Below are 23,473 nucleotides of genomic sequence, written 5' to 3' on the forward strand. Positions count from 1 at the left end.
GGGATTGGGAATTCTATGTAGTGGTTCATAGTCATCTCCCAGAGTTCTTTGCTGGGTGAAGCTGGTTCAGTTCATTACTGCTCTATATGAATTGATTTGTTTCATCTCATTGTTGAAGAATTGATCATCATATAGTATTGTTGTTGAAGTATACAATGATCTCCTGGTCCTGCTCATTTCACTCAGCATCAGTTCATGTAAGTCTCTCCAGGCCTTTCTGAAATCTTACAGAACAATAATATTCCATAATATTCATATGCCACAATTTATTCAGCCATTCTCCAATTGATGGCCATCCACTCTGTTTCCAGTTTCTAGCTACTACAAAGAGGGCTGCCACAAATATTTTTGCACATATAGGTCCCTTTCCCTTCTTTAAGATCTCTTTGGGATATAAGCCCAGTAGTAACACTGCTGTGTCAAAGGGTAGGCACAGTTTGATAAGTTTTTCAGTATAGTTCCAAATTGCTCCCCAGAATGGCTGGATGTATTCACAATTCCACCAACAATGTATCAGTGTCCCAGTTTTCCCACATCCCCTCCAACATTCCCCATTATCTTTCCCTGTCGTTCTAGCCAATATGACAGGTGGGTAGTGGTATCTCAGAGTTGTCTTACTTTGCATTTCTCTTATCAATAGTGATTTGGAACACCTTTACATATGTGTAGAAATAGTTTCAATTTCATCATCTGAAACTTGGTCATATCCTTTGACCATTTATCAATTGGAAAATAGCTTGATTTCTTACAAATTAGAGTCCATTCCCTATATATTTTGGAGATGATGCCTTTATTAGAAACTTTAACTAAAAAATGTTTTCCCAATTTATTGCTTCCCTTCTAATCTTGTATGCATTAGTTTTGTTTGTATAAAAACCTTTTAACTTAATGAAAGTTTTCTATTTTGTGATCAATAATGATCTCTAGTTCTTCTTTGGTCATAGATTCTTTCCTCCTCCACAGGTCTGAGAGGTAAACTATCCTATGTTCTTCTAATTTATTTATAATCTCATTTTTATGCCTGAATCATGAACCCATTTTGACCTTATCTTGGTGTAGGGTGTTAAGTGTGGGTCCACGCCTAGTTTTTGCTATACTGATTTCCAATTTTCCTAGCAGTTTTTGTCAAACAGTGAGTTCTTATCCTAAAAACTGGGGTCTTTGGGTTTGTTAAACACTAGATTATTAAAGTTATTGACTATTTTGTCCTTTGAACCTAACCTATTCCACTGATCAACTAATCTATTTCTTAGCCAATACTAAATGAATTTGGTGACTGCTGCTTTATAATATAGTTCTAGATCAGGTACAGCTAAGCCACCTTCATTTGATTTTTTTTTTTTTTTCATTAGTTCCCTTGAAATTCTTGACCTTTTCTTTTTCCATATGAACTTTGTTATTATTTTTTCTAAGTCATTAAAATAGTTTTTTGGGAGTCTGATTGGTATAGCTTTAAATAAATAGATTAATTTAGGTAGTATTGTCATTTTTATTATATTTGCTTGCCCTATCCAAGAGCATTTAATATTTTTCAAATTGGTTAAATCTGACTTTATTTGTGTGGAAAGTGTTTTGTAGTTTTGCTCATATAGTTCCTGATTTTCCCTTAGCAGATAGTGAATCTAATTTTTTCAAAGCGAAACATGCCCAATTTCTTCAGCTAATCCATAGAGATCATGACCCAAGGTCTTTAGCCTTCTTGGTTGCACTCCTTTAGTCACTTTCCAGTTTATCATTGTCCTTCTCAAAACATGGTACCCAAAACTTCAGAACACAGTATTCCAGAGGTATAATGACAAAGTGGAGTGTGTGGTGCAGTTGTCACATTCTTATTTCTGGAAGCTTTGTTGTTGTTTAGTCATTTCAGAAATGACTGACTCTTCTCAGTAATCTACCCTTTGGGATCAGAGATATTTGAGTGGCTTTTCATTTCTTTCTCCAGCTCATTTTATAGATGTGGATCTGAGGCAAATAGGATTACCTGACTTGCTCAGTGCTCTAATATCTGAGACCAGATTTGAATTCAGGAGGATAAGTCTTCCTGATTTCATCTGTGACACACTATCTTCTGTGCCCCTTAGCTGCCTCTTTTTCTATTTGTGCTCACTTAATAGGGCTTAAGATTACATAGCTTTTTGGCTGCCACAGCACACTATTGATTCATTGAGAATGCAAGCCTCTTAAATTCTCAGATCCTAATAAAAATCCCCAGATCCTTTTATGTAAAAGCTGCTAAATCTTGTGTTATCCTGTCTGTGATTCCATGGTATTTGAATGGTTTCTTTCTAGCTGCTTGTGATGTTTTCTCCTCGACTTGGGAGCTGTGGAATTTAGCTATAATGCTGGGAATTTTCACTTTGGGACTTTTTTTTAGAAATGATCATATAATTCCTGACTTTCCTTTGGTAGATAGATTCCCAAATATTTTATACTATCTACAGTTATTTTGAATGGAATTTCTCTTTGTATCTCTTGCTGATGGATTTTGTTGATGATGTATAAAAATACTGAAGATTTATGTGGGTTTATTTTGTATCCTGCAACTTTGCTAAAGGTGTGGATTATTTTGAATAGCTTTTTAGTACAAACCTTTAACTGTTTTTTCCATTTATTTTTTACTCTCTTAGTCTAGACTAGCAGGGCAGTTTTCCTTGAAAATTTCTTAAAAGATGATATATAGGCTTTTTAAAAAAATCATATTTTTCAAATAATCCAGTTATTCTTAAATTATCACTCCTCTCTTTTCTGGGTCATTTGTTTTCCAGTAAGATCTTTCACATTTTCTTATGTATTTTTTTCTTTTGAATATGTTTTGTTTCTTAATGGCTCATAAAGTCATTAGTTTCTACTTACCCTGTTCAGATTTTTTTTAATTCTTTTTTTAAAATTAATTTTATAATTACAACTTTTTTTTTTTTTGACAGCACATATGCATGGGTAATTTTTTTTTTACATCATTATCCTTTGCTCTCATTTCTGTTCCCGAATTTTCCCCTTCTTCCCTCTACCCCCTCTCCCAAATGGCAGGCAGTGCCATATATGTTAAATATGTTATAGTATACCCTAGATACAATATATGTGTGCAGAACCGAATTTCTTGTTGCACAGGAAAAATTAGATTCAGAAGATTAAAAACAACCTGGGAAGAAAAACAAAAATGCAAACAGTTTACACTCATTTCCCAATGTTCCTTCTCTGAGTATAGCTGATTCTGTCCATCATTGGTCAATTGGAACTGAATTAGATCTTCTCTTTGTTGAAGATATCCACTTCCATCAGAATACATCCTCATACAGTATCATTGTTGAAGTATATAATGATCTCCTGGTTCTGCTCATTTCACTCAGTATCAGTTCATGTAAGTCTTTCCAAGCCTCTCTGATTTCATCCTGCTGGTCATTTCTTACAGAATAATAATATTCATAACATTCATATACCATTATTTATTCAACCATCCTCCAATTGATGGGGTTCTATTCATTTTCTGTTGCGATCCTGGATATCTTAGAATCAGCCAGAGTCAAGAAAAGAAAAATATTTATTCTTGGTCTTTTGAGGTTACTGTCAGGGGATTAGATATAGGAATCTCCACACTTCCTTTCTCTCTCTCCATAGACAAAGAATGGTCAATCTTGCTTCTCTTATTCCACCCTCTGATCTCTCCTCCCTTCTCTGTTCACACCCACAGATCAAGCTAGCACAGAGTTGAGTAGGGTCATTCTTCAAACATGTTAATAGAGTATTGTCCAATTGGTAATTAGCCTTAAGTGCTAGGTTATCTAGGTTAAGGGCATCTGCTCAGAGTTTTAGCCCTTTACAATTTTCCAGTTTGTAGTCACTGCAAAATGGGCTGCCACAAACATTTTGGCACATAAAGGTCCCTTTCCCTTCTTTAGTATTTCTTTGGGATATAAGCCCAGTAGTAGCACTGCTGGGTCAAAGGGTATGCACAGTTTGATGACTTTTGGGGCATAATTCCAGATTGCTCTCCAGAATGGTTGGATTCTTTCACAACTCCACCAACAATGCATCAGTGTCCCAGTTTTCCCACATCCCCTCCAACATTCATCATTAATTTTTCCTGTCATCTTAGCCAATCTGACAGGTGTATAATGATATCTCAGAGTTGTCTTAATTTGCATTTCTCTGATCAGTAGTGATTTGGAACACTCTTTCATATGAGTGGAAATAGTTTCAATTTCATCATCTGAAAATGTGTGTTCATATCTGACCATTTATCAATTGGATAATGGCTTGGTTTCTTATAAATTAGAGTCAGTTCTTTATATATTTTGGAAATGAGGCCTTTATCAGAACCTTTAACTGTAAAAATGTTTTCCCAATTTGTTACTTCCCTTCTAATCTTGCTTGCATTAGTTTTGCTTGTATAAAAGCTTTTTAATTTGATGTAATCAAAATCTTCTATTTTGTGATCAATAATGATCTCTGGTTCTTTGGTCACAAATTCCTTCCTTCTCCACAGGTCTGAGAGGTAAACTTTCTTATGTTCCTCTGATTTATTTATGATCTTGTTCTTTATGCCTAAATCTTGGACCCATTTTGATCTTATCTTAGTATGTGGTGTTAAATGTGGGTCCATGCATAATTTCTGCCATACTAATTTCTAGTTTCCCCAGCAGTTTTTGTCAAATAATGAATTCTTTTCCCAAAAGTTGGGATCTTTGGGTTTATCAAACACTAGATTGCTACAGTTCCTTATTTTGTCCTGTGAACCTAACCTATTCCACTGATTAACTAGTCTGTTTCTTAGCCAATACCAAATGGTTTTGGTGACTGCTGCTTTATAATATAGTTTTAGATCAGGTACAGCTAGGCCATCTTAATTTGATTTATTTTATTTTATTAATTCCCTTGAAATTCTCGACCTTTTGTTCTTCCATATGAAATTTGGTGTAATTTTTTTCTAAGTCATTAAAATAGTTTCTTGGGAGTCTGATTGGTATAGCACTGAATAAATAGATTAGTTTAGGGAGTATTGTGATCTTTATTATATTTGCTCGTCCTATCCAAGAGCACTTAATGTCTTTTCAATTATTTAAATCTGACTTTATTTTTGTGGCAAGTGTTCTGTAATTTTACTCATATAATTCCTGACTTTCCTTTGGTAGATAGATTCCCAAATATTTTATACTATCTACAGTTATTTTGAATGGAATTTCTCTTTGTATCTCTTGCTGATGGATTTTGTTGATGATGTATAAAAATACTGAAGATTTATGTGGGTTTATTTTGTATCCTGCAACTTTGCTAAAGGTGTGGATTATTTTGAATAGCTTTTTAGTACAATCTCTGGGGTTCTCTAAGTATACCATCATATCATCTGTAAAGAGTGACCTGTTCAGATTTTTAAGAAATTATTTTTCTTTATGAATTTTTGTGTCTTTCTTAAACTTGGATTAGTTCTATTTTTAAGTTATTGTTTTCTTTAGTTTGTGTGTGTGTGTGTGTGTGTGTGTGTGTGTGTGTGTGTGTGTGTGTGTGTGTGTCCTTTACCATGCTATTGACTCTTTTTTCATGATTTTCTTGCATAACATTTCTTTTCCTAATATTTCCTCAACTTTCTATGATTAGGATCTTGTTTTGTTTGATTTTGTTTATTTTGTTGTTGCAATTCATGTTCCTAGCTTATTTCTTGACATTTAACTTCATGTTAAATTGGGGCTGTGCTCCTTGAGTAGAGGGAACATTGTCCTAAGGTAAATATATTTTGTGCTTCTGGTTTTCAGAGCTTGTTCTGGGGGTCTGTAAGCATTTACTTCTTGATGATGACATCTTTTATTTTATTTTATTTGTTTACTTTTTAAATTAATTTTATAATTATAACTTTTTTTTTGACAGTACATATGCATGAGTAATTTTTTACAACATTATCCCTTGCACTCACATCTATTCTGAATTTTCCCTCCTTCCCTCCTTCCCTCCCATGGATGGCATGCATTCCCATACATGTTAAATGTGTTATAGTATATCCTAGATAAAATATATGTGTGCAGAACAGAATTTTTTGTTGCACAGGAAGAATTGGATTCAGATGGTAAAAATAACCTGGAAAGAAAAACCAAAATGCAAACAGTTTATATTCAGAAGGTGGCATCTTAAGAGAGGTTTGATAACTGCTCTTCTGGCCTTTACAATGGTTTATGAAAAACCACAAGCGTTCTTTTCCACTCTGGGAATGCAGTGTCCCTTGCTCTGCTTGTGCTCCTCCCCATATTAGCATTGCAAACTGGAACTGTGTATGAGCAATGTATCCTCCCAGGGCTAGGAAACAGGCTCTTGTAATTTCCCTCTGACCTCCCTATCTGATCTGTGGGCTGAGAGCCTTGAGAGTTGCTGCCACTGATTTAATTACTCTCACAGCCCACTTCTGACTGGCCAGGGGAGGCTTGTGCTGGCATGGTGCGGATTGAAATGCAGTTCAGTCTTATTATCCCGGTGAGACACACTTTTCCTGCTGATTTTTAAAATGCCTTTGTCAAATTATTTCACTCTGTTCTTTTGTTCGTTCTGCCACTTCAGAATTAGTTTTGAGGAGTTATTTTAAGGTGGTTTGGAGGGGAATTTGGGAAAACTCAAGCAAGATCCTGTCTTAACTTGACCATTTTGGCTTCTCCTATCTGAATAGTTTTTCCTTACTCACTTCTTGTAGAAAAGTATTCATGTAGTATCATTGCTCCTCTCTTGAATATCTTTAAAAGTACTTTGTGTAATTTCTCTTTTGCCTTTTCTCTACCTTATTTTATATACTTCACCTGTGCATATTATTTTGTCTTTATATTTTTGAAACAGTGTCGTGCACATATTAGCCTCTTTATAAATGCTTATTGGGTTGGAGTAGATGATTATTTTCTAGTAAAAGCCTTATATCTCTTTCATGTGAACTATTGCCCACGGTGTTGGCATAATTTCTTGCACATAAATGCATAAGACATATGTTCATGTAGACTTTGGGCTGAGTTAACAGAAGGTAGAAGCAAGATAGAACAAAAGATCAATGCCTTCCTCAAAATGGCACCATTCCATTTAAATAACAGTAATGCTAACATTTAAAATGAGCTATTCCTGTAGAAGAATGCTAAGGACATCAAAAGAGATTTCATTTTGTTTTTTTAATTAGGAAAAAAAAAGAGGATGAAAGAAGGATTAGGATCAGTACAGGGTAGATGGATAAAAATAAACAATGAGAAGACAGGGTTACTCAATTCATCCTTTGCTGCTGTTCTATTAAGTAGAAGTTTTGGAATTAGGACAAAAAATGATAAATGGAGAATTGACAGCAGAAACTAAGTCCAATTCACCAGGTTCAGATGAATTCCATCTCTGTATGATATTGAAAGGACTGATGAATGTGATTACTTAACCACTATCTTTTATCTTTGAAAAATAGAAGAGAATAAGATACATGTCTTAGAACCAAAAAATGACAATATGCATAAAAGAGAATAAAGTAAAATCTTAAGCTATAGTTTATATTTTTTGAGTCTTGAGAAAAAGTTCTAACATCTCTTAAATATATATAACAATTCTCAAAATGGGATTAAAGCATACTAACTTCATTTTCTTTCATTTAAAATTAGTATTTTGCTCATGACCCAGATACTAGCTATTGGAGATATCCAATGGAATAATCCTCTTCTTCATGCTATTTCAGAAGAATAAACATTTAAGAAATACTTATTGATTGCTGATTTGCTTGTAAATGGAGAAATGTATGAAATAAAAATTGGGGATTTTCCCCAAAATGAGAACCTACATTTTTTCAAGATATATTATTTGACATTATTCATGGAGATTCTGGAAAAGAATCAGGCAACATTTAATTATTTAAAGTAAACTTTTGAGTCCTCATAGGTTATCAATATTTGGATTCCCAAATTGAAGCAAGAGTGCAACAAATTAACATATGAAAGTATTCTACACCGAAGGAAAATGTGCAACTCAGAATTCTCGATGAATCAGATTCTTGGAAGCCTTCTTTATGCTTCCCCAGAGTCTTTGAATAATGGGACACACGGATGGATGTGGTTTCCAAAGTTTCAGCTGTTACATCTGCTGCATAGCAGCCTAGTTATGAAAACATCTAGGGAAACATCTGTAAATATTACTTGGGAACCAATTTTTTCTCCTAATTTTTTTCTTTTGTTTTAAGGCATATATTAGCATATTTATTCTATTAGCTGTAGTGATATACTGCAATATTTTGTGAGTGATGATAATGCTTCCTTAATATTGGCACTAAGAATTTTTAAGAATCAGAGGAAATAAGGATGATCATAATATTATTAATCAACACTTATGTAGTATTTTATAATTTTTTCATCATCATAGTCACTTGTGGCCAGAAATTGACTCCTCATTGTTCTACTGTTGGATTAGAAGCAAACATAGAATATTACACATATTTTGTATAACCTCAAAAAAGGCATATATTTTCTAAGAACTGTCGAGGTCCTGTCCCTACTTATACAATTTTTATCTCATTTGATTGTAATAATCCCATGCAATAAGCAGTATTATTAGCAGTCAAACCAAGATTCTGAGATCCAAATTGAATAGTTTTCTTTCCAAAGGAGGCTATCTTATCAGTCCATGAATCACTGGCTCTCTCTTCAAGGAGAGGCCTCAATTCCCTTGTGGTAGGGGTTGCCGAAGGAATCAAAGAATACAAACTTATTTATTCCTTTCCCATAATCTTCATTTCAGATACATCTCTTTATCCTCCTGATAACACAAACCAATAGAACTCTTTCCTTATATATACACTTGAATGAGGATTGGTATATTAAGCAAACACAAGATAAAGTTGGATGTCAGGGCAGTAGAGGGAATCCGAAAATGTCTTGTAGAAAGAATATGGTTGTTGAGCTGAATCTTTGAAGGAAGCCAGGGGACTAAGAGATGGAGCTGAGATGAAATGTTATGTGCAGTGAGAGAAAGTAGACTGATATGGCTGGACTGTAAAGTGGATATAGAGGAATAATGTGTAAGAAGAGTAGAGAGGTAGGAAAGAGCTAGATTATGAAGAGCTTTTAATGCTTGTGTGTGTGTCTGTGTGTGTGTGTGTGTGTGTGTGTGTGTGTGTGTGTGTGTGTGTGTGTGTATGTATACATACACACCATTTGAATGTTGTAGTGGAGGGCAAGAAGTAGGAAGTAATCATTGAACTTTATTAAGGACCAGTTTAGAAAAGTTTTTTAAAGACATGTTATTGAGCTTCATTTTTTAAAAGCAAATAAAAGCTACGTAATTAAGGTATGATTGGGCAGCTAATAACATTATTAGCTTTGAATTTATTTATTGATTGATTTTTTTTAGCTTTGAATTTTTATTTGATTGATGTATGTCTTTTATATACAATTCATTGCTAAAATTTAATATTTATAACATGAAAAATTCTGTATTAGAAAAATAAAAAGCAAATTTGCATATTTGGCCACATTAGACACAACTATAATTTTTCTGTAGCAACAGACTGTATTTTATTATTGTTTTGTACAATTGGATTCATCTGTTATTTGTTTCAGGGAATAGTAGACACAAATGGGAGGGTCCATGGAACACATTAGTCAAAGCTGAATTGAGAGTATTTATAGATTTCTTTTATTTTGTAGGTAGGACTCTTTCCTGGTCACTGTGTCGAGTTAATTAACCAAAAAGTTCCTCAGTCAGTGACAAACTCTGTGCCCAAACCAGGTAAGTCCCTTTTACTTATGGAAATTATGTTTTAAAAATGATTTTAAGTCACAATTATTTTCTTCTACTTAGATTTGTAGTTTGTTTTGCTACTTTGCCTCTGTTTCTGTATTTGTTGATATTTGTGCACATTGTACACACACATATATATATATATATATATATATATATATATATATATATAATTTTGTTCTTATTATTTGTCTCTGATCATTTAATATCATGTATATGCTTGGATGTCTTAAAAGGATTTTACTAAATCTGTTTTTAGCTTTTAAAAATTTTCCACCTAAAATAGGTTGCTAATAAAATGAGAGATAATGTAGGTGTTTTTGGTTTGAAAACATAGTTAAAAAAGAAGGTTAAATGGTTAGAGGATTACTATATGAAGGAAATGTTTAGTTCATCAATATACTAGGAATCCAAAATACTACATAAAGGAATATTGTGGATTTTCAGGGATCTGTTTTGAAATTGCATATGATATGTGAAGCAGTATAATAATAACAAGCATATGATTCAAATTAATCAGAAGAACATTTTTATTCTTCATTGGGGTAGTACTTCCACAAAATTGCAAAATCTATGAAGTTCAGAACCTTTTCATGATAATATTTAATTTCATATCATAGAAAAGTAAGCATTCATGTCTGGCTCTGGAAAAGGAGCCCTCTTTTAGGATTTTTTCAGAGAAAAGAGGTATACAATTTTCAGGTTTGGCAAGTAAGCAGAGTGACAAACTGTCCAGTACTTTGTATCTGTTTGTTGGCCAGCAAAATAAATTTATAACTTTAAAAAGCAAATTGGACTATGATTTGGACAAAATAACTTGTCATAAAACTATCTTCCAGACCAAGGATCGGTCATAGGTATAGAACTACTCCAGGTCTGTAGCCTTGGCTATTTTCCTAGCTCAGTCCATAGTGCTTCAGGCTGGCTTAGCTTGAAGTGATACAGGTAGTGTACATCTTGTATTCCATTTAAAAACACTGAATTAGTAGGCAAGCTTTTGTGTTTTAATCATGCCTGAAAATTTATCCAGCTATTACTTAACATTTTCCTCTTTCTTCAGCTTGCAGTAATTTGTCCATTTCACACAATTCCTTAACCATCTACATTAAGAGTGGAGGGGATACTCTCATTTTTATGGCATTTTCCCCACTTTTATTTGTAAATACAAGAAACAGTAAATTCCCTACTTCAACATTGATTGAAGTGAAACATAACATTAGGGTATACATTAGGGATGTTCAGTAGCACTGAACTAGAGCATTAGACTCTTTTTATATGATCTTGGGGAAGTCATTTAACTCTATTTGCCTCAGTTCTTTATTTATAAAATGAGCTGGTTGAGTCAGACATGACTGAAAAATGATCAGTAGCAACTATTGGGATATTATCTAACAAATATATTCTGTGGCCAGTATATATAGTGTAGTGATATTGACTGTATCACTACCTAAGCTTTCTGATTAGGCATATCCTAAGTGAAACTTTAAGCCCAGTTTTCCTTCTATTAAATAAGAAATGTTAAGAAATGTGAAATAATAATCTCTACAATCCCTCATGGTTCTATAGTTTTAGATGTGGGCAATTCAAAGACTTCTTAAAAATATCCTCCCAAAAAGATTTTTAAAATATGGTTTAGTGTGTGCTTAATTTTGAACTCCAAATCTGAATTCAGGAAGACCTGAATTCACATTTAGCCTCAAATACTTAATAGCTGCATTACCACAGTCAAGTTCCTTACCTCTGTGTGTTCTGGTTTCCTTACCTATCAAATGGGGTAATAATAGCACCGACTCCTGGGATTGTTGTGAGGATAAAATGAGTTCATATTTGTAAAGCACTTTGGAAATCTGAAAATACTACACACACACACACACACACACACACACACACACACACACACACACACACACACACACTAACTCTTGATATAATAAATGTTCATTAGTGGTGACAGTGGCCATAAATTGAAACAGTAAATTCTTAAAATAATGTCGCATAACCATCTAAGGTTAGAAGTTTCTTTATTCTAATAGCAGCATAAAAAGGTAGTTATACTATATTGGTAGCACAAAATACATATACTTTAAAATGCTAAGTTATAAAACTAGAAAATAAATAGTTGCCTCATCACTGATCCTGTTTTGCATCTCTGGTCTGAAATAAACTCAAATACATTAGCATGTGTCCATTAATTCCCCTAAAAATGAGTTACATCTGAAAATTTTGATCTTTTTTATGAAGTTCATTTTATATAGAAATAATTAGTTTTTAATAGCATAGCAATTGGGATTGAGCCTTGATCTATGCTTGTCATATTGTAGACATATAATGAATGCTTATTGGGTGATTGAATCAGTGATCAGGTCCATATCTATTCATTTCAAAAACCAAAGTGTAAGTTTATTCTGGTTTTGAAAGTGAACTCTAACAATTCACTTTTGAGAGGGTCAAGATGAAACAATTTAACCACAAATATGGAGTGCACATTTAATGTTAGAGCAAGTCATATAGTATATGTAAATCCTTTAGGCTGAGCTCAGCAGGTACTAGGAAATGAACAGTAATGGTTAAAGTTATTTGAATATATTTTCAATTGTCAGAAAAACACAAGTGACTTAAAATAATTTATTTAACATTTGATTTTTTTTTTAACAATTCATTTTAATTAAGCAAAACATTTATGGAGCTCAATACTGTGTTATGTCCCAAATGAACTAACAAATGTATTTCATAGTTTAGAAAAGTACATTCTGTGATAGTAATCATTTATTGTTCAGTGAATAATTTACTTCAATCACATTAATAACAAAGCCTGAAAGAAATTACAAAAGATTTAAGTGAGGTTTGGAGCTTGGCTAGGAATAATTATGGAATTACAAAAGATGATTTTTCAAATAGAACTCATCAACTATCATACTATACTTTGAAGACAAACCAAACTATTTCCCTTTTTTTCATTCAAAGAAGATAGTTAATAATGAGATAGAATGGGATAGATGGGCAAGAATATTGAAATTAACCCAACACTTAAATTTTAAAACTGCCTGCATTTCAAAGCAATATTGCTTTATAAAGGGATAGAGAATTATGTCAACACATCATGCCCAGAAAATGATACATAAATTTGTGTCCTAGCTTGCTGTTGACTATTTGTGTCTCCTTGGTAAACAACTAAGCCTCGCTAGACATTTTTTTTTTTTTTTTTGTAAAGGTTGTGAACTATGTGAACTATGGAGTGAAAAACTGATGGATCATGTAGATGACTCACCTTTAAAAATTAGGAAAATTGCTTTCATTTTTCTACAGTGAGATCCATAAAATAAGACATGGATTCTAAATGAAAAGACATTTTATATGTGTGTGTGTGTGTGTGTGTGTGTGTATAAATTCAAAATATACTTAATTATTTAAATACTTAGAAACATATCATAATCCTTAAAGTTATACAGTGGATTTCATTGGTTACTAGGTCCATTTAAACTTTATCAACAAAATGATTAATTTTTGGTGATATGAACTTTGCTAAACTTATGCTCAAATGATAAAAATTCTTTCTCCAATTCAGTACAGCCTATCAAAATTTTTAATCCTCTTAGCATGGCTTTCTGGAACTCAGGGTCACCTTAGTACCATCATGGAGTACAACATTGTAGTTTTTTAGTAGATTTTATTGATGCCTTTTATTTTTACAGCACAATTAATTCCCATATACACTCTCCCTCTTCTCTACAAATTGAATCCTCTCTTATGATCAAAAAATAAAAATTAAAAGCATCCAATATTAGAAATTGTATTGGACAACGTATGTACATAAAGTATTGTCTTGTGAACTCCCCTTTCTTTCTATAATGAGCAACTTGTTCAGTTATGTAGTTGTGTCCAATTTTTTATGACCCTTGGACCAGAGCATGTCAGTACTGTCTCTGGGATTTTCTTGGCAAAGATACTGGAGTGGTTTGCCATTTCCTTCTGCAAACCCAGGAATTTGTTAGGATTACTAAGTGAGAACTCAGGTTGTCTGGACAGTGACAAGGTGAGATTTCAGGTTGTCTGGATAATTACAAGGTGAGAACTCAGGTTGACTCCTAGCAATCCTAACATCAACCTGAACTCTCACCCCGTCACCATCCAGACAACCCGAGCTCTCACCCAGCAATCCTAACAGGAATTAAAGCAAACGCGGAGTAAGACAGCTGTTTCTGAGTCCAGGCCTTTGAACTCCAGGCCCTTAGTTACCTAGTTGTCTCTGTTGAGGAGTGAGGTGTATTTAGTTATCTCTTCTCTGTAATCTCTTTTTTTTTTTTTTCTTTTTTCATTGCTCTGAATTCAGCTTCCCTTTTAAGTGATTTTTTTCCATTGATATTATAGTAGGTCATACATGGTCTGAGACGAAACTTCAGTTAGTTTAGTTTGAACTTTTCTTGCTATTGAATCATATATTTATGTGGTCATTTTTAGTCTGAAGTTCTTTTTCATTGATTGTCTGCAATGCTTGGAATGTTCTGTGCTCTCCTTCCTCTCTTCAACTCATGGATTCCCTGGATTCCTTCATATATCCAAAGTCCTATTTTCTGTAGGCATTTCCCAGTCTCCTTCAATCTCTGTGTCTTTTCTCTGAAACTACCAGTAATTTATTCTTTCATTTCTTGTTTGCACATAATAGCTTATTTTCTGTCTCCCTCTTTAGATTTATATCCTCAAGAGCAGGGGCTGTTTTTTTGCCTTTCATATTACTTGACACATACTATCTGTTTAATAATTGTTAGTTGACTAATTGGCAACCATTTATTTATATTCTATTTTTTTTTTTACATTTATCAAATGTGAATGGCCTTGAACATAATTTTTATGTTAAATCTCTATATTCCTTTGTATTTTAAGGAGTTAGTTTATCTTGTTTTGAAAATTGAAGGGACTTAAATAAAAGTCACTTAAATATATTTTCAGGTGTATGACAGTGAAACATCAGGAATTATTGACCCAGGAGTTGTTTCTTTGTAATTTAATTATTTTAACTTGTTATGGGACAGAAATATTTATCAAGCAATTAGTCACAGTATTTCCTTTGTGAAAAGGTCAAAGGGAATGGAAGGGAGTGCTCCTTAGTGCTGCTACAGGAAATAGTACTTCATTTTCTCAGTAAAGTCTAATACCTCAGTGGGGATAATTTTAGGTATTATATGTGTGATTTCATTGTTATTTTGGACTTCCAGGTAAGGAAACTCCCTTTTCTAGTGGAAATTTGTACCTTCTTATCTTAGAGTGGCCTAGAGCATTGAGTATTTAAACAACGAGGCCAGCATCACAAGAATGTCTGTGTATGGGGGTGGAGGTGAGGAGGTTAGAATTCAAATTTTCCTGATTGCAAGGGCATCTCTTCCTCTGCTGTTTCATAACTGCCTCAGCCATCAGTGATGAGAAACCTAGAAGAGTTTCTTTTGTAGTTTTTTAGATCAGACTATAGAAGAAGCTTTTAGTAAGCATTAGATTCACCTGTTTCTTTTTTGTTTTTCAAATATTCAAATAATTAATTCTTTTCTTTTGCTACAAATAAACATCTGCACCTCATAGAAGTAATTTCTTGTCTTTGAAATAAGCAAAGTAGTGTATTTGGAGTTCATTGAATTTTTAGGTGTGTCCCCATAAAGTATATTTATTGACAGTGCCTTATTGCTAATTGTTCTTATGAGGGTAGTGGTGGAGTGATTGCATTTAAAGCATAAGAACATTGTGTACTCTAAGTATAAAGCAGCTTGCTGTGTAGGAATTTGCAGACATAGAACTGCTTGTGCTACTTTATTGCACATAGATTTGACTAGATTAAATATTTTAATGGAAAACAGATGTATAATTTAGTATTACAACTCTTCCTTTCCTTTCCTTCCCCTTCCCCTTCCCCTTCCCCTTCCCCTTCCCCTTCCCCTTCCCCTTCCCCTTCCCCTAATCCTCTTCCCATCTGCTTTATTCCCCCTTCTTTCACCATTCTTCTGTATCCTTTCTCTCTTTCCCAACATTTTCCTCCTTCATTCTCTATCCTTCACAATGTCCCTTTCTCTCCTATACCCCTTTCATCCTTTTTTTTCTCTCTCCTCTTTCTTTATCACTAAATTAACAAGTTTTTATTAAATATCTATTATATTCCTTTCACTATATGTAGTAAATACGACTTTATAATTTTATGATGGTGGGACAGGTACATATAAGATATATATTGAATAGATTCAAACATATACACACAAAGTATTTGAGGTTGAAGGTACTAGATGAAGGTTAGAAGGAGTCAAGAAATGCTTCATATAGAGGGAGTGTTTTGCTGTTTTGTTGTGATTTTTTTTTCAATCATGTCCAATTCCTTGGAATCCTATCTAGGGTTTTCTTGGCAAATATAATGCCATGGTTTGCCATTACCTTCTTCAGTTTAGATAGGAATCGGAGGCAAATAGGTTACTGCCCAAAGTCTCATTGCTATTAAGTAATATGAGACCAGATTTAAACTCAGGAATATGAATCTTCCTGACTTCAGGCCTGGAGCACTGTCAAGTGGGCCACTTAGCTGCCCTTCATTTTCTTTTCAAAGCTCAGTTCATTTGGAAAGCCAGTCCTTGTCCCTTCAGCTACTAGTATCTTCCTCCCCTTCCTTACCTTCGAAAATATTTTATGTATGTACTTATTTATGTACAAGTTGTTATCTTCAGTTCCCCTCTTGAGAGCAGGGATTATTTCATTTTTGTTGTTATATCCCAAATTCTAGCATAGTTCCGGGCAAATAGATGCTTTAGAAATGTTCCTGTTTGATTGTTTAGCCTGGAGTTCCAGTGAAGGAGAGAAAGTGGACAATAAGAAGACAGGCATATTATAAAACAAGAATGGTATTTTCTGTGCCAAAGTTCTAGTACTTTACAAATCATGGCAGTAAAGCATTCAAGATAAAGCATTCACTTTATGTCCCAATATCTAGTGGGCAAAGCATGTGTAAAAAAGATGACTAGAAAGGTGGGAAGAGAATCAGGTTTTGAAAGTCTTTGAATGCCAACAAAGATTTTGTTCTGTTCATGATAAGAGACTTACTAGTGAGGGCTGTATACTAGTAAAATCACTGGCACCTGGGAATGGTGAATGTCCTGGACTGGACAGTCATGGCTTACAGACTCACTAGTGGGCTGTTGCAGTTTTTAGGTGTGAGAAGATGATAGCCTGTACTAGAGTGGGGGTAGTGTGAAGAGAGAAAGGTCTGGGATAGATATCACAGAACTGAACTCAACCAAAAAAATGGAAATGGGGTACAGTAAAGAGCTGAAGGTGACAGCTAAATGGCGAGCCCGAGTGAACTGGCAGGATGATTTATGCCCTCAACTACCATCAAATAATAAAGACATTTGGAAAGAGGGAATTTTTAAAGAGGAATGATGAGTTCAGTTCTGGATTCATTGAATTTAATATGTCTACAGGATGTCCAGTTTGTAACGTCCAGTAGGTAGTTGGAGATGTTAGACTGGAAGTCTGCCAAGAAGTTTGGGCTAAATAGATAGATTTGGGAAACATCAGCATGGAGATGGTCATTGAATCTATGATAGTGTTAAGATCACCAAGTGAAATAGTTTAGAGGGAGAATAAGGTCCAGGACAAAGCTATGGTTGCTAACAGGCATAAGCTGGATGAAGATTCAGTAAAGAAAGCATAGAAGGAATAGTCAGATAGATAAGAGGGGGAATCAGAAGGGAATAGTCTCTGTAAAACCTAGAGACAAAAGAATTTTAAAGAGTAGAGATTGATAGAAAGTTTAAGAGTTTCAGAGAAATCTGAAAGAATGCACACTGAAAAGTGCCATTGGATTTGGCACATAAGAGATTATTCATAATCTTGAAAAGACTAATTTTTGTTAGGATTGTTACTCCTGCGACTTTTTCTGTCCTTAGAAAGATGTTACTGCTACTACTTTTGTTAATATTGTTATTGCTATTATTATCCTAGAGGCAATAGCAAGACAATGTCAGATCTGAACTTAAGAAAAACTACTTTGGAATCATTGTATATGATAGACTAGAGCAATGAGAAACTTGATGCAGAGACCAATTAGGAGGCTATTGCAATATTTTAGACAAGAAGTGATAAAGATCTGAAGTTAGATGGTACCTGCATGAGTTTAAAAAAAAAAAAGATAAGGAATAAGATACATGATCACAGAAATGGCAAGAATTAGCAACCTAACATATGGATGAAGAAGAGTGAAAAGTCAGAGATTATTATGCCTAAATTAGGGATTTATATGGTTAGTATTATGTGGTACCTTCAAGAGAAATAGTGAAGTTTGTTTATAGAAGAAAATTTGGGAGGGAGAGAGATTAGTTATTTTTTTTTTATTATAGCTTTTTATTGATAGAGCTTATACATGGATAATTTTTCAACATTGTCCCTTGCAATCACTTCTGTTCTAACTTTTCCCTTCCTTCCCTCCACCCCCTCCCCTAGATGGCAGGCAGTCTCATACATATTAAACATGTTAAAGTATATCTTAAATATAATATATGTATACATATTTATATAGTTCTCTTGTTGCACAAGAAAAAATCAGATTTAGAAAGGTAAAAATAAACTGGTAAGAAAAACAAAAATGCAAACAGTTCACATTTGTTTGCCAGTGTTGTTTCTCTGGGTATAGCTGGTTTTGTTCCTCACTGAATGAATTAGATCTTCTCATTACCGAAGACACTTATATCAGAATTGATCCTCATATAGTATTGTTGAAGTGTATAATGATCTCCTGGTTCTGCTTATTTCACTGAGCATCAGTTCATCTAAATCTCTCCAAACCTCTTTGTATTCATCCTACTGGTCATTTCTTACAGAATAATAATATTCTTATAACATCCATATACCACAATTTACCCAATCAATCTCCAATTGAATTTCCACTTTCTATCCACTACAAAAAGGGTGGCCACAAACATTTTGGCACATGTGGGTCCCTTTCCCTTCTTTAAGATCTCTTTGGGATATAAGCCCAGTAGTAACACTGCTAGATCAAAGGTTATGCACAGTTTGATAGCTTTTTGAGCATAGTTACAAATTGCTCTCCAGAATGGTAGGATCTGTTCCACCATTATGCATAGTGTCTACCAACAATGTCTCAGTATCTCAGTTTTCCCACATCCCCTCCAACATTCCCGATTATCTTTCCCTTTCATTCTAGCCAATATGACAGGTGGGTAGTGGTATCTCAAGAGTTGTCTTAATTTGTATTTCTCTTATCAATAGTGATTTGGAGCACCTTTACATATGTGTAGAAATAGTTTCAATTTCATCATCTGAAACTTGGTTATATCCTTTGACCATATATCAATTGGAAAATGGCTTGATTTCTTATGAATCAGAGTCCATTCCTTATATATTTTGGAGATAATGCCTTTATCAGAAGCCTTTAACTGTAAAAATGTTTTCCCAGTTTATTCCCTTCTAATCTTGTCTGCATTAGTTTTGTTTGTATAAAAACTTTTTAACTTAATATAATCAAAGTTTTTTATTTTGTGATCAATAATGATTTCTAGTTCTTCTTTGGTCATAAATTCCTTCCTCTTCCACAGGTCTTAGAGGCAAACTATCCTATGTTCTTCTAATTTATTTATAATCTCGTCCTTTATGGCTAAATCATGAACTCATTTTGATCTTATTTTAGTGTATGGTGTTAAGTGTGTGTCCATGCCTAGTTTCTGCCATACTAATTTCCAGTTTTCCCAACAGTTTTTGTCAAATAGTGAATTCTTATCCCAAAAGTTGGGATCTTTGGGTTTTTCAAACATTAGATTGCTACAGTTATTGACTATTTTGTCCTGTGAACCTATTTCACTTATCAACTAGTCTATTTCTTAGCCAATACCAAATAGGTTTGGTAACCATTGCTTTATTATATAGTTTTATATCAGGTACAGCTAGGCCACCTTTGTTTGATTTTTTTTTTTTTCATTAGTTCCTTTGAAAATTCTTGATCTTTTGTTCTTCCAAATGAATTCTGTTAATATTTTTTCTAGGTCATTAAAATTGTTTTTTGGGAGTCTGATTGGTATAGCACTAAATAAATAGATTAGTTTAGGGTAATATTGTCATCTTTATTATATTTGCTCAACCTATTCAAGAACATTTAATATTTTTCCAATTGGTTAGATCTATCTTCATTTGTGTGGAAAGTGTTTTGTAGTTTTGCTCGTTATAATTCCTGACTTTCCCTTGGCAGATAGATTCCCAAATATTTTATATTATCAGCAGTTATTTTAAATGGAATTTCTCTTTGTATCTCTTGCTGTTGGATTTTGTTGGTGATATATTTATGTGGATTTATTTTGTATCCTGCAACTTTGCTAAAGTTGTGGATAATTTTGAATAGCTTTTTAGTAGGATCTCTGGGGTTCTCTAAGTATACTATAATACTATCTGTAAAGAGTGTTAATTTGGTTTCCTCATTTACCTACTCTAATTCCTTTAATGTCTTTCTCAACTCTTATTGCCCAAGCTTGCATTTCTAATACAATATTGAATAGTAATGGTGATAGTAGGCAACCTTGTTTCACTCCTGATCTTATTGGGAATGATTCCAGTTTATCCTCATTATATATGATGCTTACTGAAATTTTTAAATAGACGTTACTGACTATTTTAAGGAAAAGTCCATTTATTCCTATACTCTCTAGTGTTTTTTAATAGGAATGGATGTTGGATTTTATCAAATGCTTTTTCTGCATTTATTGAGATGATCATATGCTTTTTGTTAATTTGGTTATTGATATAGCCAATTATGCTAATAGTTTTCCTAATATTGAACCAGCCCTGCATTCCTGATATAAATCCTACTTGGTCATGGTGTATTATCCCGGGAATGATTTTCTTTAATCTTTTTGCTAATATTTTATTTAAGATTTTAGCATCAATATTCATTAGGGAGATTGGTCTATAATTTTCTTCCTCTGTTTTTGACCTACCTGGTTTAGGTATCAGTACCATGTCTGTGTCATAAAAGGAATTTGGTAGCTCTCCTTGAATCCCTATTTTTTCAAATAGTTTATATAACATTGGAGTTAATTGTTCTTTAAATGTTTGGTAGAATTCACATGTAAATCCATCTTGTCCTGGGGATTTTTTCTTAGGGAGTTGATTAATAGCTTGTTCTATTTCTTTTTCTAAAATGGGACTGTTTAACCAATTTACTTCTTCCTGTGTTAATCTGGGCAGGCTATATTTTTGAAGGTATTCATGCATTTCACTTAAGTTATCAAATTTATTGGCATAAAGTTGGGCAAAGTAACTTATTGCTCTAATTTCCTGTTCATTAGTGTCAAGTTCTCCCTTTTTATTTTTAAGACTAACACTTTGATTTTCCTCTTTCCTTTTTCTGATCAAATTTACCAAAGGTTTATCTATTTTGTTGGTTTTTTCATAGAACCAATTCTTAGTTTTATTTATTCAATAGTTTTTTACTTTCAATTTCTCCTTTTATTTTTAGAATTTCAAGTTTAGTGTTTGGAGGTTTTAAATTTGCTTTTTTTCTAGCTTTTTTGGTTGCAAGCCTAATTCATTGATTTTTCTCCTTCTCTATTTTTTGCAAGTAGGCCTGTAGAGATATAAAATTTCCCCTTATTACCATTTTGGCTGCATCCCACACATTTTTGTATGACATCTCATTATTGTCATTCTCTTGGATGAAATTATTAATTGTTTCTATGATTTGCTGTTTTACCCAATCATTCTTTAGGATAAGATTACTTAGTTTCCAATTATTTTTTTGGTCTGTTTTCATCTGGTTTTTTATTGAATGTTATTTTTATTGCATCATGATCTGAAAAGGATGCACTTACTATTTCTGCCTTTCTGCATTTGAATTTGAGGTCTTTATGTCCTAATATATAGTCAGTTTTCATATAGGTTCCATGAAGTGTTGAAAAGAAAGTGTACTCCTTTCTGTGTCCATTTAGTTTTCTCCAAAGATGTATCATACCTAACTTTTCTAGTATTCTATTTACCTCTTTTATTTCTTTCTTATTTATTTTGTGGTTTGATTTATCTAGTTCTGAGAGTGCAAGGTCGAGATCTCCCACTATTATAGTTTTGCTATCTATTTCTTCTTGTAGCTCTCTTAACTTCTCCTTTAGGAATTTAGATGCTATACCACTTGGTTCATATATGTTTATTATTGATATTGCTTCATTATCTGTGTTACCCTTTAGCAAGATACCCTTATCTCTTTTAATTAGATCAATTTTTGCTTTTACTTGATTTGAGATAAGGATGGCTACTCCTGCTTTTTTGACTTCACCTGAAGCATAATAAATTCTGCTCCAGACTTTTACCTTTATTCTCTATGTATCTTCTTGCTTCAAGTATGTTTCCTATAAACAACATTTTGTAGGATTCTGGTTTTTAATCCAGTCTGCCATATGCCTCCACTTTATGGGGGAGTTTACCCCATCCACATTTATGGTTAAAATGACTAATTCTGTATTTCCTGCCATCTTGTTAACCCTAGATTATGTTTTTCTCTTTCCTTTACCTCTTACCCTCCTCCCCTGTATTAAATTTGTGAGTACCACTTGCCTCACGCAGCCTTCCCTCTTTAGGATCCCTCCCCCCATCTTAGATTACCTTTCCTTTTCTTAAACCTTTTCCTTATAATTTTTGTATTCTCTTCTGTTTAGCTTACTCTTTCCCTTTTCACTTTTCCCCTTCCACTTTTCAATGAGTTAAGTGAAGTTTCTCTGTAAATTGAATATGCCTAATATTTGTCTCTTTAAGCCAGTTTTGATGAGAGTAAGATACACACTATATTCATCCCCTTCCCTTCTTTCCCTCAGATATAATAGGTTTTCTTTGCCTCTTCATAAGATGTAGTACCTCCACTTTTCCCTTTTTCTGATATTATTTCCTTTCCACTTCTAGCTTCTTTTTTATATTACAACAGTAAAATGAAATTATACATGTATTCTTTATGTATATTCATAATAGAAATATAGTTCCCAAGATTTCTTTTTACCTTTTTATGTTTCTCTTGAGTCCTATATTTGAAGGTGAAACTTTTTGTTTAGTTCTGATTTTTTTGTAAGAAATAGATGGAATTCACCTTTTTCATCGAATGTCCATCTTCTTCCCTGGGGGGGAAAAATGGTCATTTTGGCTGGGTAAGTTATTCTTGGCTGCATACCAAGTTCCTGAGCCTTTCAGAATATCAGATTCCCGGCCCTTCAATCCTGGGTAATCCTTATTGTGGCTCTTCTGTATTTGAATTTTTTTTTTCCTAGCTGCTTGGAGTGTTTTTTTCCTTGGTCTGATAGTTCTGGAATTTAGCCACAATATTTCTTGGAGTTTTGATTTTGAGATCTCAGTAGGTGATCGATTGATTTCTTTCAATGTCTATTTTAATCTGTGTTTCTATAACATCTGGGAAGTTCTCTTTGATGATGATGATTTCCTGAAAAATAGTATCTAGGGTTTTTTTCATCATGATTTTCAGGAAGTCCAAGAATCCTCAGATTATCTCTCCTAGATCTATTTTCCAATTCTGTTGTTTTCACAAGTATGTAGTTAACATTTTTTCCCATTATTTTGGTTTTGTTTGACTGATTCTTATTGTTCCTCAAGTCATTCATTTCCATTTGTTCAATTCTGATTTTTAATGAAGTATTTTCTTCATTTTTAAAAAAATTTCTTTTTCTAATTGTCCAGTGAGCTTTTAAATGAGTTATTTTATTCCACAGAATATTTTTTC

At 33.4% G+C, this 23,473-nt stretch overlaps 1 protein-coding gene across 11 annotated transcripts in view; it reads left to right on the top strand.

Moving 5' to 3' along the window:
* ARHGAP32 (Rho GTPase activating protein 32) overlaps positions 1-23,473 on the top strand; it is a 369,190-nt gene that overhangs the window by 243,521 nt on the left and 102,196 nt on the right. For 8 of the 11 annotated variants that reach the window (XM_074303813.1, XM_074303810.1, XM_074303812.1 and 5 more), the window contains one exon: positions 9,633-9,714. In XM_074303813.1, the coding sequence (XP_074159914.1) occupies positions 9,633-9,714 (82 nt within the window). Of the gene's footprint in view, positions 1-6,046; positions 6,457-8,658; positions 9,022-9,064; positions 9,274-9,632; positions 9,715-23,473 lie in introns of those variants that run through there. The other 3 variants (XM_074303816.1, XM_074303817.1, XM_074303818.1) reach the window with 3 other exon arrangements.

This window comes from Sminthopsis crassicaudata, chromosome 3 (genome assembly GCF_048593235.1).
Source record: "Sminthopsis crassicaudata isolate SCR6 chromosome 3, ASM4859323v1, whole genome shotgun sequence".
In the NCBI taxonomy this organism is placed as follows: domain Eukaryota; kingdom Metazoa; phylum Chordata; class Mammalia; order Dasyuromorphia; family Dasyuridae; genus Sminthopsis; species Sminthopsis crassicaudata.